Source organism: Haemaphysalis longicornis, unplaced genomic scaffold, assembly GCF_048455015.1.
Source record: "Haemaphysalis longicornis isolate Haplotype H1 unplaced genomic scaffold, Haemaphysalis longicornis Haplotype H1 scaffold_1, whole genome shotgun sequence".
In the NCBI taxonomy this organism is placed as follows: Eukaryota; Metazoa; Arthropoda; class Arachnida; order Ixodida; family Ixodidae; genus Haemaphysalis; species Haemaphysalis longicornis.
The window spans coordinates 291,590,399-291,605,901 of NW_027526203.1; the positions used below are offsets into that span (position 1 = coordinate 291,590,399).

The 15,503-nt window shown below is 46.1% G+C and overlaps 1 protein-coding gene across 3 annotated transcripts in view; it reads right to left on the reverse strand.

The window, feature by feature from the left end:
• The window catches only part of Sec24cd (COPII coat complex component secretory 24CD), a 64,249-nt gene that overhangs the window by 35,279 nt on the left and 13,467 nt on the right, over positions 1-15,503 (reverse strand). For all 3 annotated transcript variants that reach the window (XM_077679600.1, XM_077679601.1, XM_077679599.1), the window contains exons 5-11: positions 15,107-15,256; positions 12,210-12,318; positions 9,610-9,737; positions 5,365-5,503; positions 2,652-2,767; positions 1,787-1,911; positions 1,600-1,681 (exon numbers count right to left, since the gene is read on the reverse strand). In XM_077679600.1, the coding sequence (XP_077535726.1) occupies positions 1,600-1,681; positions 1,787-1,911; positions 2,652-2,767; positions 5,365-5,503; positions 9,610-9,737; positions 12,210-12,318; positions 15,107-15,256 (849 nt within the window). The remainder of the gene's footprint in view (positions 1-1,599; positions 1,682-1,786; positions 1,912-2,651; positions 2,768-5,364; positions 5,504-9,609; positions 9,738-12,209; positions 12,319-15,106; positions 15,257-15,503) is intronic.

A 15,503-nucleotide genomic window follows, 5' to 3' on the forward strand; every position in this document is an offset into this window, starting at 1 on the left:
AGATGTCAGACATTGCCCGTTCAGTTGAGTACAGGTTTGCAAATCGTTTCAAGACTCCTATTATTTTTTTTTACCATTTTTTGTCTTGCCCATACAGCCCGAATTCTACAGGTACTACTTTGAAACAGAAATCTCCATTTGGGGGGCCAAAAACATGAACTTAGTTATGGCCGTTTTACATTTTCCTCATCATAGCTCAAGACAGAAGGCCCTGAACGATTGAGAAAAATGTAGTTAACCAGGAAACTGGGTTGCTTATTTCCTGTCCTTCCAACATAACAGCCCACTTAACTTTGAGGGTCGAATTTTTTTTGAAAAAAACTTTCCCTGGTGGTCAAATTAGTTTATTGCGGATTTGGAATGTACAAAATGTCTAAAGTCAGGATTAAATGGTAAAAAATTATCAGGAACAGTATTTTGGGGTCAGCATCACTTAGAACTAAAAAATGTTCAATAGTATTTCAGAGTGAGGTATTCCTTGAAACACGGTCTACGCACAGTGCCTTATCGCAGTCTGCACGCATAAAGCGCATGTCCGAAAATGAGCTGTCTTCTTCCGAAGAAAGACTGTCTTCCGATTCAGACTCGGTGAAAGGAGCAAACTCAGAGTCAGAAGAGTCATCGCAATCGGTGTCATCAGAGCGGGCAGTTCGTTGGGCCATATCGCCGCTTTGCAGTGCATTTGAAGAACTCGAAGGCAACCCAGTAAACAAGGAGAGCGAGAATAACTCATGCGCGCCGGCGATAAACAAGCTAATAGCAGCGCCAATATAGATAGAAATCAACTTCCGCCGCCCCCGCAACAGCGTCTCCGATTAGGTTACTTCAGTTCCAAGCAAGGAGGGCAAGAATACCTAGTGAGCGTGGGTAATAAACAAAATAAGAGCAGCGCCAATATAGATCGAAATCAACTTCCGCTGCCCCTGATAGTGAGCGCCGATCAAGTTTCGCGCGCCTCCGATGCAATCACGTGGCAAAACTGAAACCACGAAACGCGTTGACACGTACAGACGCCATAACGCGCCGAAGGCAGAGAGTTCTGTTTTTCACCGCAAGAAGGTAGCACAATCAAATTTCAAACACTTCTTGTCAGTCCCAGGAGGTGGCAGCACCTCCCAGGGAGCATGCATCGTTAATATGGCGCGAAATTTCAAATGGATGCTCGAAATCGTACCCGTACGGCAAAGACCTTGCGGGACGGAAAACCGCCGCAGTACACGTACAGCAAGAACCCTCAAAGGGTTAACAAACACATGGTGCTTTGATGCATTCAGTAACTCATTAAGTGTTTATTGAACAATTTAGTTATTATTAAGTGTTAACAAAAGTAAAATGTTTTCCCCCCAAAACCTTCAACCACAGATTTGAGCTCCTACATGGTTTTTTAAAAACTGTAAGCAATGATAAAATAAAACTTTCTGGTCTTATTCTTTCACCGTCCTGAATTACAAGGTGGAGATTTCGCAGAATGAGGAACATAACAAATTTTTCAGTTTCACACAAAGCCTTGGCTTCGTGTTGAGTTTTGGTGCAAAGAGTAATGTCGTGAAAATAAAGTACAAAAATATAACAGCTAGTTCAAGCAGGTGCAGCACTCACGTTGAGATTGTAGAAGTGCACGACACTGCTGTAGGTGATGAAACCTACACGAACTTTAGACAGATCAGGGTCCCCATCAGCTCTGCGTATAAACATTGAATTAGAAACAACAACAAAACTTTGCAGCATTGACTAACATTTGAGATTGACTTGTTCCATTAAGAACTTTTGAAAACAGATGCCTCACCTGGGCAGTTCTTGAAGGATAGTCTGGATATGGCTGCAGAAGAGACGTACAAGCCCATTCCGGACGCTATTGTAAGACACGTCTAGCAGGAACAGAAAGGCTGGAGGCCGAGGAAACACGGAGTTCTGAAAGAACGAGCTGCTCGTGAGAACGTATCCCAGCCCGTGAAATATGGCACCACAACATCCCGTGCATATCCCGCCTTTCCACAATGCACGAAACTGCATGTAGTGAACATTCCATGCATAGTCACAGTTACAAAAAATGTCCTTAGATTTCTTCTGCTGTCAACTTGCACACAGATGACTAAACTATCACAAAACTATGCCATGGACTACTCACTGAAGGTGCACTTTTATTGTGATCGCAAAAATACAAAGCACCTGCTCTGTGCCTTGCAAAACAATATCAGCTTTTATGCTTGTACAAAAAAGCACCACCTTGAAACTAAAGAACGCTTAACATTTCTAAAAAGACACAGCAGTGAGAATTAAACAACATGGTGCTAATGGCACACTTGGCCATGCAAGGGCAACAAAAACTAAGCCTAAAAAAAAAAAGTTGATGGGCCACTGAGAAAAGGAGGGCCAATCGACACCAACTTCATAAGAGTACACCGTTCGAAATTGCAGAAAAATCCACACAAGTTCGAATGGAGGGCCTCACAAAATACGCATTTCTCGTGGGACATTTTTCCGATAATGACACCCCCCAACTGTTGTCCCAAGTGTGATTTAGGAAGGATGGCACAGAATGACGAACTATATGCTGGCAGTAGTACAAGTAAGGGCTACATAATTTTTTTCCTCTTTATAAAACTACTCTAAATTTGTACGCAACTCGAGAAGCTGTCTGTCATAAATACCTTGCAGTACTCCTTGGTGGCGACAATTTCGTAGGAGCCAAGGCAGAGCTCAGGCCGCTGGAACTTGTCTGAACGCTGGCCCAGATGGTCAAGGTGGGCAAAGTAGGAAGGAGGCACTGGACGCAACAAAAGAACAGCTCACCCTCATGGCTGCACCCCATTCATGAGCTGCATAAAACTCTCTTTGGCAGAAAAATTTCACACTACCAGTGAGCTAAAAAACATGGCCATGACAAGAGCAGACAACTCTAAGCTTTAGAAAGAAGGCTGCAAGCTTTTGATAAAATCAGTATCAACTAAGCCCATTCAAGCCTTTCTGGCATGCGATTAGCACAAAAAAGTACGGCTGGTAAACAGAAGATCACAGAGCAGGAGGTACTAAGCAAACCAATGAATAAAGGTGCCCGAGTTCACTCTGACAAAAGAAGATGAGCCACCACAGGACGAGAAAACGAAAATTTTGAAGACTTGCTGTGACCAGTGTTCAAATCAACCCTCAGAAAGAAGATATTTTAACGATGATACCCATGATGACACTGCATGCTTTCCTCTCGCAAAAAAATTCCCTGCCAGCCTTTGTGCTTTTGTGCCCTGGCAAAATGTGAGATAAAGTTAACCATAACACACTGTGGCACTACTGACAATGCAAGGACTGCCAGTCCCCTGTGTTTGAATGAACGATTGACACTGGCACTGGTGAAAGTAGCAGTGTCCATGTATGGGGAGCTTTTTTCCTTTGCTTCTGCTAACCAAATATTTTGCACCTTAAAACTGGTTTGACAAAAATTGTACAGAAAATTAAAAAAAAATCGTGCAAGTTTCATTTAATGCAACAACATGCAAGGAGACAAGGCAAGGTGGCCCCTGTCGGAGCTCATAAAGGCCTCAGAAATGTAAGGAAATTCAACGCACCATCAAGGAAGGGCGCAGAAAAGCACAACACGCAGCAACTTTTTACCATTGTTCCGCTCCCTTGGTGCAACTGACTGGTGCAACTGACACTATACATGAAGGAACTTTACACAAGCCATGCCGTTCTGATCTGAACATTTTCGATCCCTGGGGTGCAATTCTGAGTTTTGGCCATTTCAACGTGTCCCCTTCTTGCGAGCCCTGACTGGCTGAAGGCGAATGGCATTGATGTGTCATGGTACAAACATGGCAGCGCACTGGTTTCTGTGCACGTCAGAGGCCTCACAACCAGAGCTATGTCGCAACTTCAGATGGGCACACAACTCAGAATTTTGCCCCTGGTGAACGCCAGAGGTGGGATGTCAAAAAGCATTTGCACCAGAGAAATCTGGATTTTAGAGCAGGCGAATCTTGGTTTGTATCAATTCATGGTACTAAACGCATCATACTAAGGGCTAAAGAAAAAAAAATATAGTTTGGTCTGATTTGGACCAAAACAATTTTTACGGCAGGCAGCAATGATATCAACGGAGCAGTCTAAGAGAAACTTTTCCACACAAGTCCGGAACGAGCTCCCACACCTTCTCACAAGCCATGCGAGATACCTGCAACTGGAATGACAACAAATGAAATAATTGAACAAAGTCCTGTGACTCAGGTTCCTGAGAGTGCTGGAATAATAATACCGTATTTACTTGCGTAATGAACCCACTTTTTTTCCAGAAAATTCGGCATGTATTTGGAGGGAGGGTTCATTATGCGGGAAAAAATTGCAACAGATTTTTTAAAAGTTGAAATTCCACACAATAAAGTTGCTAAGAGAAGCGCGTCAGGGCCTTACCATTTTCGTCAAAGCACCTGGGGGATTATGTAATGGAATTTCTGTTTTATTCTGAACATGCCAGTGGCCCCCTACTCGCCATGGAGCTGTCCTCCTCACTGAAGTCGCTTGGGGCTTTACATTCATAGTCAGCCCACAGTGCACAGTCTTCCGTGCCGTCAAAGCACTGCAAAACTTTTCTCACACCCTGAAACTTCCCTTTTTTGGGCCCACGAAACACACGGCAATCCTTGTTCACCAACCAAAAACGTTGTTTTCTCCTGTAGTGTACACGCAGTGGGTCAACACTGAAGTGCTGCCCAGCCGCACGGTTTCCATGTGCATCAACACATGCTCCACCACCTTCAGTTTAAAACCGTCTGTGCAGCTCATGTACTGGCCAATCGTATGGCGCGCACCAGGAGCACAAAAAAAGGTTGGAACACAGCTGAACAACAACACCACGGAGCGTCATGGCGAAGTCGTGAAACAGCAAGAGCAGGGGAGTACAGAGTACGTTTAGTGCTTTATTCGCACGCCACCAAGACCAGCGGGAACGGCAAATAGCAGGAAAGGAGTGTGGAGTACGTTTAGCGCTTTGTTCGCACGCTGCAACGTTTTTATGGCGCGAGGTTTGTTTTGTGTTCAGCAGGTGGCACACTGCAAGCGCGCAATTTTTAAATTGTGAGCCACAGCATTCCCACTCATGTCTCTGGCTACTACTGAGATTTTTTTGTTGGAATGCGTTTTTAGCATTTCTGCGTGTACTGTGGCGTGATATCAAGTTACTGCATCAGCAATTATGCTGAGATAAAAACATATTCCCGCTGCATTTTTTATTCAAAGTGACCAAAAAAGCAAATTCTCAAGAAGAAAAGTGGGGGGAGGGTTCATTATGCGAGTAAATATGGTAATAGCGCGCACCCTGCAACTACCCAACGTGGCAGTTTCAGACAAGGTCAGACCCAAGTGAAGTCTTACCCTCAGTGGTGGCTTTGCAGAAGACGCACTGGAATCTACGCCCTCCGTCTATGAACTGCATCAGGGGGCACATGTAGGCCTTGCACCGGTTACACCGCACGGGGCCCTCTTCTCCAAAGTCGCTCAGGGGCAAGGCGCTCTGCACAAGAGAGGAACCGGGGACTCAGGCAGGCCTTCCTCCACTGGCCCCGAGACACTCGGAACGCGGCATCAATCGCAGCTCCCCGCACAAACCGAGAAAGAGAGATGTTTACAAACTGCACATGACCAGCAGAAAGCAATGGGCTGCAATGACAAAACGAAGCAAGGGTTACAGTGCCCTGAGCGAGATTAATGCCACAGCCCACATATTGCTTTCAGGATGCTTTTGACCTAGTTCCAATTTGCCCGAACTATAACGCAACTGCAGTGACATGCCTGATAACAGCAACCGGCACCCACATATTGGAAAAGGGCACCGTGAAGCAGGCACAATCCCTTATAGCTGTTCCCCCATTGTGTGGCAGCACTGCGGGACCTTAAGCCCTGGTAGTGTGTGCACTGCAGAAGCAGAAAGACAATTTAAAAATGAAGACCGATTAATGCCCAATTTCTGCATGTCCAACACAATAAGTGCAGGAAAAAATGCATTTTTTAGGAGCTCTCACTTATTGCAGCAAGCTTAAAAAAAAAAAATTATGGCAGCCTACCTTACAAGTTACTTTCTGCCTTCTAAATCATTATACATCAGGTTACATCACATGCACACACAAAATGCTTTCTATATCTGTGTTGTCAAACTAAACATTACTAGTGCTGTAACAGGAGCGAAAGTGAAATGGTGACTCAAAGGGCAAATATGTCAAAATGGCAATAATTCCACAGTACAATGCTTATTAAAGGAACACTAAAGAATGAATAACGCTGTTTTAACTGAAAGATCACAGGCTTTATATTCTTTCTTGGCTTTAGTTTGAAGGCCAAAAGAGCCTTGTTCTCTGAGAAATAATAATTAGAGGTGGCGTTTCTCTCTCTCCCATTCATTAGTATTTTTTTCACGTTAACGAACACATCATAAGTGCCCAGAGCAAGCTAGGGTATTATTTTACTTGAATGTTGCCACCACGCGAGTGCTTGTTCTCCTTTACTTGCACTTGCAAATACTGGAATCTAATTAAAAGGTTTTTGATGCCGTCTTGGTATGGTGACATGCAGGCAAAGTCGATCACTAAGCCCCACCCCCCAGTCCACCCCCTGATGGAAGCTTTACCGAACTGCCTCTCGGAAGCAGGTGTAGAAAATACATGCGCAACTGAGCAATGAACTTGACTGCCATCTCGTTTCAAGCCGATTGTGCTAATATTCTGATTTTGCCACTGGCTGTTGCATATGTATATGCACTAGTCGTAAGTAGGAGCAGGTGGGCCTGCATGGTCACCCAAGCCTTTTGACTGTGCTTGTACACAGGGAAACCTTTCAACGAAATGAAAACTGAGACAAAGCCTATCACCTGGGCCTTTTTTATGTCTGCTAGCGGAGGTTTGTATCTTTTAGAGAGAGGGAATGACAAGAAAATGTTCCCGCACAAATTTATTTTACGTTTCCATGTTCCAGCTTGTTGCAGAAAAATGCTCAGGCAAGCTCCACAAGTCCTGTGCTTTCCCAATCGAGACTTGTGATGTCACGAGCCGCAGTACGCCGAGTGAATGTAAGGGGTGGCACCCATCTTCACGCTGTGGCATTTACTGCATTAATGAGCAACTGCTGCTTCTGAGAGTGGAATATCTGTATTCACGGCACTATAGTCTACCGATATAGCCAACCTTATTTTACGCTTTAGTGGCCTTCAGGGGTGAGACAGCCGAATCAGATTTGGGAGCAGTTTTCGGAGCAGCGAAATCTCGATTTTGGAGCAGAAGAATCTTGATTTGGAGCAGAACAACAACATTTATTATGTCCCCTTAGGAGCCTAAAAAATCAAATTTTTGGCAAAAAGAGCACTTTTTAATCTGTTTTAACACTGAAACCGCCTTTCAATAAAGTTTTTTCTGCCGGAGTATAACAGGGTACGAACTGCACTACATTTTTTGAAACCATTTTTAAATGCTTAGGCTCAATGTTTAGATAGCGTGGAGTGCCGTTGAGAATATCGAATTGAAAAACTAATACCCCTGTCAAACGTGCCTATTTAAGTGCACTTACACGGAGTGCACTTGGATAAAATGTCATTCGGGAGCAGCTAAACGGCAAACGCGAATGACACTTTACAAGGAACGCACTTTAAGCTGAGTGTGGTCCCCAAACACACTTTACCGGGGCCAGCTCGCCGAGTGAGTAATCTCGTGAACAGAAGTCCGAAAATCGGAAAAATTAACGTAAAACCGCGAGCGTTTAGATGATAATAAGTAACGTTAAAAGTTAATTATAGATATATTGCTTATTTACCTTTACAAAAAAATTGAAGCAGCGACGAAAAATAAGAAAATAACCTCTCTCTCAACAACGTGCCAGCGCCGCCTGGTGGGTGTTTTGCTCCATGGCAGCCGTTCTCTGCGGCGTTCTCGTAGGTGGTTTCTTGTGGCCCTGTGATTGTGTTCGTGTTTCAGCCTATTTCCGTTGTATTCAACGCTTTCAGATAATTTCCCCCGAACAATAATGCAGCTGTCATTCACTGCGCAGTGAATAACAGTGAAGATAAAAGCGCCGGTGTTCAGTCGCCGTCCCGACTCTGTTTCTGTGGTCTTGTGCGATGCGCCGATTGCGATTTTAAACAATTCAAACACAACGAATTGTTTACAATATTCCTCACGTGATAAAGAGGGGGGATTTCAAGTAATTTTGCGTAATATTTACGCCGGCTATCGTCACTGACATCACGGTCAAGGGCACTTTATTTCGTCGTTTAGCAGCGCGCAGCCTAAGTGTCACTTGGGAAGCCCGAGTGCACTCGGCGGAAGTGCACTTAAATAGGCACGTTTGACAGGGGTATAAGCAATTGTAAGGCATTTCTATTGCCATGTAAATGCCGAAATTATTATTTTTGTATTCCCAGACGGGGCTTTACGCACAAATGCAGAGCTACGGCAAAAGTTGCGCAAAGGGAGGTGACAGTCGTACCCCACCAGCCCTCCCATTTCAGTCCCCAAGGTGCACATTCACTACGATCGTAATTTGAGAAACGTTGGTATGTTTAGCCTCCACCCTGTTGGCATTAAGTTTCCCTTCAGATAGATGAATCATTGTTGCTGGCGTGCAATAATAGCCCGTCCCGTTTTCGGACAATGCTTGAACATTTTGCGGTGGTGTAGCCTTCGCCACAGCTTCTGCAGCAATGTCGATCATCCCATTCCCGCCGCTCGCAAGCTCGCTGTCAAAGGCAGCCATAGCTCAGCGTTTTATAACACCGCAATGAGTGAGAAATTTCACTTCAAGCCCGCACAGCGCCTCACACTCAAGGCCGAAACACGACGAATTCGCGGGCATCCCTTTGTTTTTGATGAACTCCCGCCTTTCGAGTCGCGCAACTTCCCGCAACAGATCAAACGACTAAACGTAAACCCAGTCACCCCCATAACCAAAACCACGCTAGAAATGGGCGAAGGGCCCTCTGCCTGAACCACAAACAACTGCTTCGTCCGGCGGCCATGTATTCCAATCTCCCCCACACCAAGATGGCGGCGCCCAGTGATGTCGTTGCCGTTTTTTCATCAACTTGCACAAGTACCTTGCGCATCAGTACACATAAGTATTTTTTACAATCATTTTTAATGGTTTTCGATGAGAAAACTTTAAAAAACTCTAGAATATAACATTGCTAACCCGACATTGCTACATTCGAAAAAACTATCTCAGGGTCAATTTTATGCGGGCTTTTTTATTGAATTATCAATCAATTACCTTTACAAACAGGACCACCTTGGGGGTGCTGGAAAATTATGCCATCAGTAAGCATTTTTCTGCATTGAAACTGACGGGAGCGCTAAAAACCTTGGCTCTCATACTGTTTCGGAGCAGTTTGGCGCAATTTTTGCAATTTTCAAGCTTTTGGAGCAGTCTGGCGCAGGAAAACAAATTTGTATCAAAACTGCGCAATATGCGCAGCTGTCTCACCCCTGGGCCTTTTAAGAAGGACACATGCCCAGGCATACCACTGCTATACAGCTTTTACAGCATCCAAAAGTTGTTTTTCCACAATACTGGAAAGAAAAAGTAGTGAGGCCCCAAGCAGGCAGGATTGTGAAAAGGACGCCTCTGGGCCCCCCGCACCTCTCCAGGAGCCTGGCGCGCAAATGGGCTGATGCAGAGGGCAAAGGGCAGGGCTGTCTGCCTGAGCATCTCCGGTGTGCAGGGCACGCTGTAGATGGTCGAGCGCACAAACCGAGGGCTGCAAATGCCTGCACGAAAAAGAACAGCAAAACAGGCTCAGGCTACAGAGCCACTGCTCAAGGGCACAGAGTTCGCCTTTTACAACGCAACTATGGAGGCACGAACAGGCCCAGCGATTCGCAAACGATGCCCCCATCAGTCCACTGCTATGCCAGCAGAAGCTAACTGGTTTGTTCTCTTTCCAAGATCACTTCGAATGCTGCTCTTGCTGCCCTGCCCACGGTGCACCTTATTATTATTATTAACAGGAGCAATAAAGGAAGGACAGGCACAGCCTACCTCACAAGGCAATGACTGCATTACGACTAAACCACACGGATTGTGCAAAGCCACTTTACGATCTTGTCACCGTAGATAAGTACTGGGGCAGCAGAAAGGAACACTCATGCTGAGGTTTGCTGCCTTTCATGTAAAGTAGAAGAAGCAAGTAGTCTACAATGCATCGAAATTCTGTGTTACGGCAGGGTTATGGCTGTTGGAAGTACTATGTGCACCTGTTCACAAACTTTCAAAAAAAGTACTGCCTAGATATGAGACTGAACTTACATTTACGTTATATCTGACCTACCCAAAATAATTTTTTTCCTTCCTGGAGACGAGGCGGGATAACAAACAGACCCTAACTTGCTCAGGGTGAACACACACTAAGTGTTTTTAACTCTTTCCAAACCTTCTCAACAGGCCGGTTTTCGCACTTCGTACTCTATCCTTCCAGCCAACCTTAGCTACCAACATGTTGAACACATCACTATTGTCTATGGTATAACGCAACCATTAACAATAATAATCATAATACTTTGTGGGATTTGTGGAAACCCGCAATCCTCACTCGGTACGCGGTTAGCGAGACCCACGTGGCTCTTCGACGAAGGCGCGACAACCTTGTGCAATAGGATGGCAACTACCGGGGGGTTTGCTAGCGCCTCATGAGATGGTGCCACCGCTTCAGCTCCCGCAAGCGTGGAGCTCGGGGGGTTGCGTGCGCGGGGAGAGGGACTTGAGGCGCGGTGCTCAACAAAGCTGAACGGGAAGATGACAGTGTGCAGCGGCGGAGCGACTTGGCTCGTCCCCCTCCATCCTGGACCGACCTTCGCCCACCGCTAGCGCCGGAGTCGAATGACTCCGGCCGCTTGAGCAACGTGGGACCCATCGACGACATAGAAGGCGGGAGAACTAGGGTGGTTTAGGGAATAAACCCCCTTGGAGGCTAGTGTCAGTTGCCTTTATATCTTGCCTGCCTCGCACGCTGTCTCCATAGTGGAGGATCGTCCAAGTCAGACACTCACCCACAAAACTTTTATTCACACTCAGGGCAGGTACAGTCAGGCGTACAGGGCCGCAAAAGGCAGAACTGCCCATACCAATGAAGCTTGCGTACCCAAGTTGTGTTCCACAAGGCAGTGCAGGATGGCAAACTTCTTCTACCTCTGAAACTCCCTTTGTGTCAATATGTGGCCCCCATCCTGCTCCTGGTCCTTACTCGCCATTCTCCCCGTGACGGCCTTGTCTATCTGCTGCTCACAACTGGCACCGATTCTGCCTTGCACAACTGGGCAGTTCTGTTCCAGCACAACGCCCACTTGTGCCACTTGGAGACACTGCTGCCACCAGCCCAGATGACACAGTTGCCCACCACCTGCAATCACGCTGACCATAGGGCCTCCCTTCGTGAACCACTCCCAAACACCTCCCTGTCTCCTGAAAGAGACACTGAAGTGATTTGTAAACACTGTAGGATTACTCGTGCAAGTTGAAGTCCTGAGTCCCTAGGTCATGTTTAGGGTCCATTTACACAACTCCGAGTGCATTTATGCAACTTTATTTAGCAGAAAAAATCAACCGGAAAGTGCTGTCCTCCTTTGTGCATCCTCCTTCTTGCCGATTTCCTGTGACCCTTCGTGTGACGCTTACTCTAGCAGGCTCGGCTTAACTCCACGGTTCGCCGACCCTCCGAAAGTCAGTCAGCTGGCTGCCAGCAAGTCGCCGCAATTCGTTCGCTCAGTCAATGCAAAGCCAGGACAAGGTTTGTGCCCGGAAGAATGACACTTTAGTTTGTTAGTTTGTAGACTGTATCAAGCTTAGTGAAGCCTATGAAGTCAAAGTAGCTCCACACAAACGCACATGCAATGCTTCGCTGACTTTGCTGACTTCGCTTCACTAGAGCTGTAAGCTGCATATGCCTGTGCAACTGGTACGCTGTATGACTGGTACAGTTCGAGCAAAACCAAGGTAAGGGCAGCACTTTTTGCGCAGGGTGAACTAGCACAGCAGTCAGAAGCACGATAACACATTTGCAATCACATTTCCTGCCTAAGGGACACGGTCACTAGTCATAAGATATTTGTGTGGATTCGGGGGACCCTTATGCAATGCAAGCAAATTCACTTCAGTGTCTTTTTTAACTTTGATATGCCAGGACTCCTGGGTGGAAATAAAGACTGCTATTGTTGCTACTGCACAAATCTAGCCATGTGGCTCACCTTCATCATGCACCACAAAGTCGGTGGTGACAAGTGGTGGTACTTGGCCCCTCTTGTTTGTGTAGAATGGGCCACCATGAGCTTTGCGGTCATCTTCTATAACCTGGATCTATGAGAGCAAACAAACGCCATGCCATGTTATGCTTCTGTAGACTGTTAAATAAATGCTGAACTATTGTGCCATAAAAGCTTTTCTTACAACTGAGTGGTCATCTTCGATAACCTGGATTTAAGAGAAGCAAACAAGAGCAAGAAGAAGAAGAAGAAAGATTTATGCCCACAAGTAGCACTTCAAAATGGCAAACAAGCATTTATGTTAATGTTTAGATATACAAACTAAAAGCACAAAATTCTACTCTACTTCATGCTAGCATTAGAACACCGTTTATTCAAGAATTAAAGTAATCGCACAATAAACATGTTGCTCGGCACAACACACTGATTTTTTTGGCTAAGGGAGAATTAGTGCGAGGAGACTGTGCATGTGTGTCCTCCACTTTTCCCACCAACTGTTATGATGTATTTGAGCCCAGTTGTGGCAGGAGACCAGAACGTCAGATAGGCAGGCCTTTCAAGCCATGATTATACTCCATTTCAGACATAGCGTGCAACGCTGCCAAGGCTAAAGAGCGCAGTTGGGTGGTTCCTGCTACGAGAAAAGTAAGGCACGCAGGTTGCTCAAAGCAAATAAACTGACAAATACTGTTAACTCATTTACTATAATCAGGATTTAGTTAGAGTAATCTCAGCAGATTAGGTTTACGTGCGTTTGCTGCTGCAATATTTGGTAGTATTTTGCTTTTAGTGTCTGTTACAAGAGGAACTCGCAGGTGGCCCCACATGTCCAAGAGGAAATGGCTGCGAGACAAGAGCGTCTGAACTTGGAGAAGACAACGCAAACTGGATTTGCCACTCCTGACTTTCCCTTCAGCTATGTAGGCAGCATTAATTTGCCTGTGCTTATTTTATTTTCTTGCCTTTATCATTGTTTTAAAAGAATCCTTTCTGAAAAGCCAGGCTTCGTTTCGAGCCTTGGTGCTTCAAATCTGTTCTATTCTCTGATGCGCGCATTGTATACTCCCCGAGTCTTGACACGAGGCGCAGTGGTACACTGTTTATTTTTTGCTGTGGACTATTTCTGTAACTTCCACTGCATTGCACACCATGTATGAAACCGACTACAGACGCCAGTTGTGCGGTTCCTTGGCGGTGCGGGACAGCCTCCACATATTTCGTTCTTACTGGGTCGTGTGGGCCACACTTGCCTATGGCATGCCACAAGCCTCTTATTCTTGTGTGCAGTTACTCTGCCTCTTTTCGACCCAGTTTTTTAGTCTAGATGAGGTGATTTTAATCCTTCATAATTGATTGGATGTAAACTTTTAATTGAACGTGCAAAATGCAGCACAGGTTATGTATTTGTGTTTTGCTTCATGTTCGCTCAAGTTTTCCTATGCGCTAAATAATGTCGACCTATACTAACTGCACCACCATTGCTAGTAGTTGGGAAACATCTTTGCCTATATATATACTTTTCATTTTTTAACCCATAAGAGGCAGTACTGACACCGAATTTACACTGTAATGTGATAGCATTACAGCGGTGCAGCATTACAGCGGTGGTACGGGACAGTGCTGCTGTGCAGTACGGTGGCGCCATCTAGGAGATCTGATGGTAAACAAGACCTTCCCAGCCCACTGCAGACTAAACGGTGTACGAACGTTCGATCAAGACCTGTCCTTGTTACGTCATTGCAAACATCAAAAAACACTCAATTTGGCGGGATAATAAAAATTTCAACTTCAGTTGATTAATTCCTCAGTGAATAAAGTGATTGTTTGCTGCCGGACAAGCGCTGGGGGCACTATAAAACACAAAATCTTTCGAATAAAACACACTCGTATTTTGTCTGCATGGCCCCTTTAAGCAATGGTGGGGTATACAGAAAGAACGCTTCACATTTCAAATTCTTAGAAACATTCCTCACCATAACTTCGGAGCCTGCTTGTGCTGTTTTAACCCTTTAAAGCCCGGACCTTTGTGAGAGGTCCGGACTTGTGTGAAAAAAGTGAGGAAAACCGCGAAATTTAACCTTGAACAACCAAGTCGGGTGTACCCCGACAGCAACCGCTACAGCCATGTCGCCGTGTACGGCAGTGTCGGGCATGGCCCCACAACGGACTGCAAAGGATTAATGTCCAATAAAATGTCCAACTTGCTTCAAACAATTTCTCACCCTGTGGCCTATTTCAAGCTTTCTGGAAGTGACTACACTTGAGAGCTGCCCCCTGTTACTGAAATATGTATGTAGGACAGCTAACGAAGAACAAAGAGGTCTCTACATCGGATAAAAATGCACTCTTTCTAATCAACGTCATTGTCCTATGCGTGACACTAGTTGAGGATGAGACTACTAAATGTCACAGCAACAAAAAGGACACTGAAATGCGCACAAACAAAACATGCCTCTACGAATCAGCCAGTAGATCTGGAAGAAACACGCTCCCAGCATGTTGGACGTGACATGCGCCACCCTCTGCGGCTTTTGTTTTAGCCACTTTTCATGCACCACCTATCACCAAACAGACTGGGCCCAAAATTCATTCATTTTGAGCATTCGGAGGCCCGCTGAAAATAGCAGCTGCTGCCCTGGCTGGTCTTCAAGACCATGGTTCAGAGGTGGCAACCATACGTGCAAAATCACAATACAATTTAAAACTTTGGGAGTATTTTCAAGGGAGCACCATGCACATATTGTCAGCTGAGCAATCAACTAGCCCGATTGCTGTGCCAAATAAGACGCCTTAACAGGAGAGATCATGTGCCGAACCACGAAAGGGAATGACAGCAGTTGACACAGCCCTGCCTGGCAAAGGAGGACAGCCAGTGTGCTCACCGGGCTGGGCATCTGGTCCGGGTCGAGCTTGCGCTGCTGCTGTTGCTGCTGGGCGGACGGGTGGCCAGGGGGCAGGGGCGCTCCCGGTGGGACCCCATAGCCAGCCCCTGGAGGAGGGCCTATGCTACCCGGCCCGTTGGCTTGCACACCCTGCACACAGTGCGGCACCCCGTGTGGCCCATGCCGTGCCTTGCCATTGGGGCCTCTAACCCAACACCTGTGATGGGGGCCCTCCCGGCCCCGTCAGCCTAGAAATTCCTCAGTGAAGGGAAAGGAGAAGCAAGGCAGAGGAAGTGACGAAGGCACAGCAAGAGTGCAGCAGTGGTGCAGAGGGGTGCACCGATGAGCTGGCGAGAATGCATGCGGGCGATGGGAAGATGGTGGTGGTGCTGCTCCT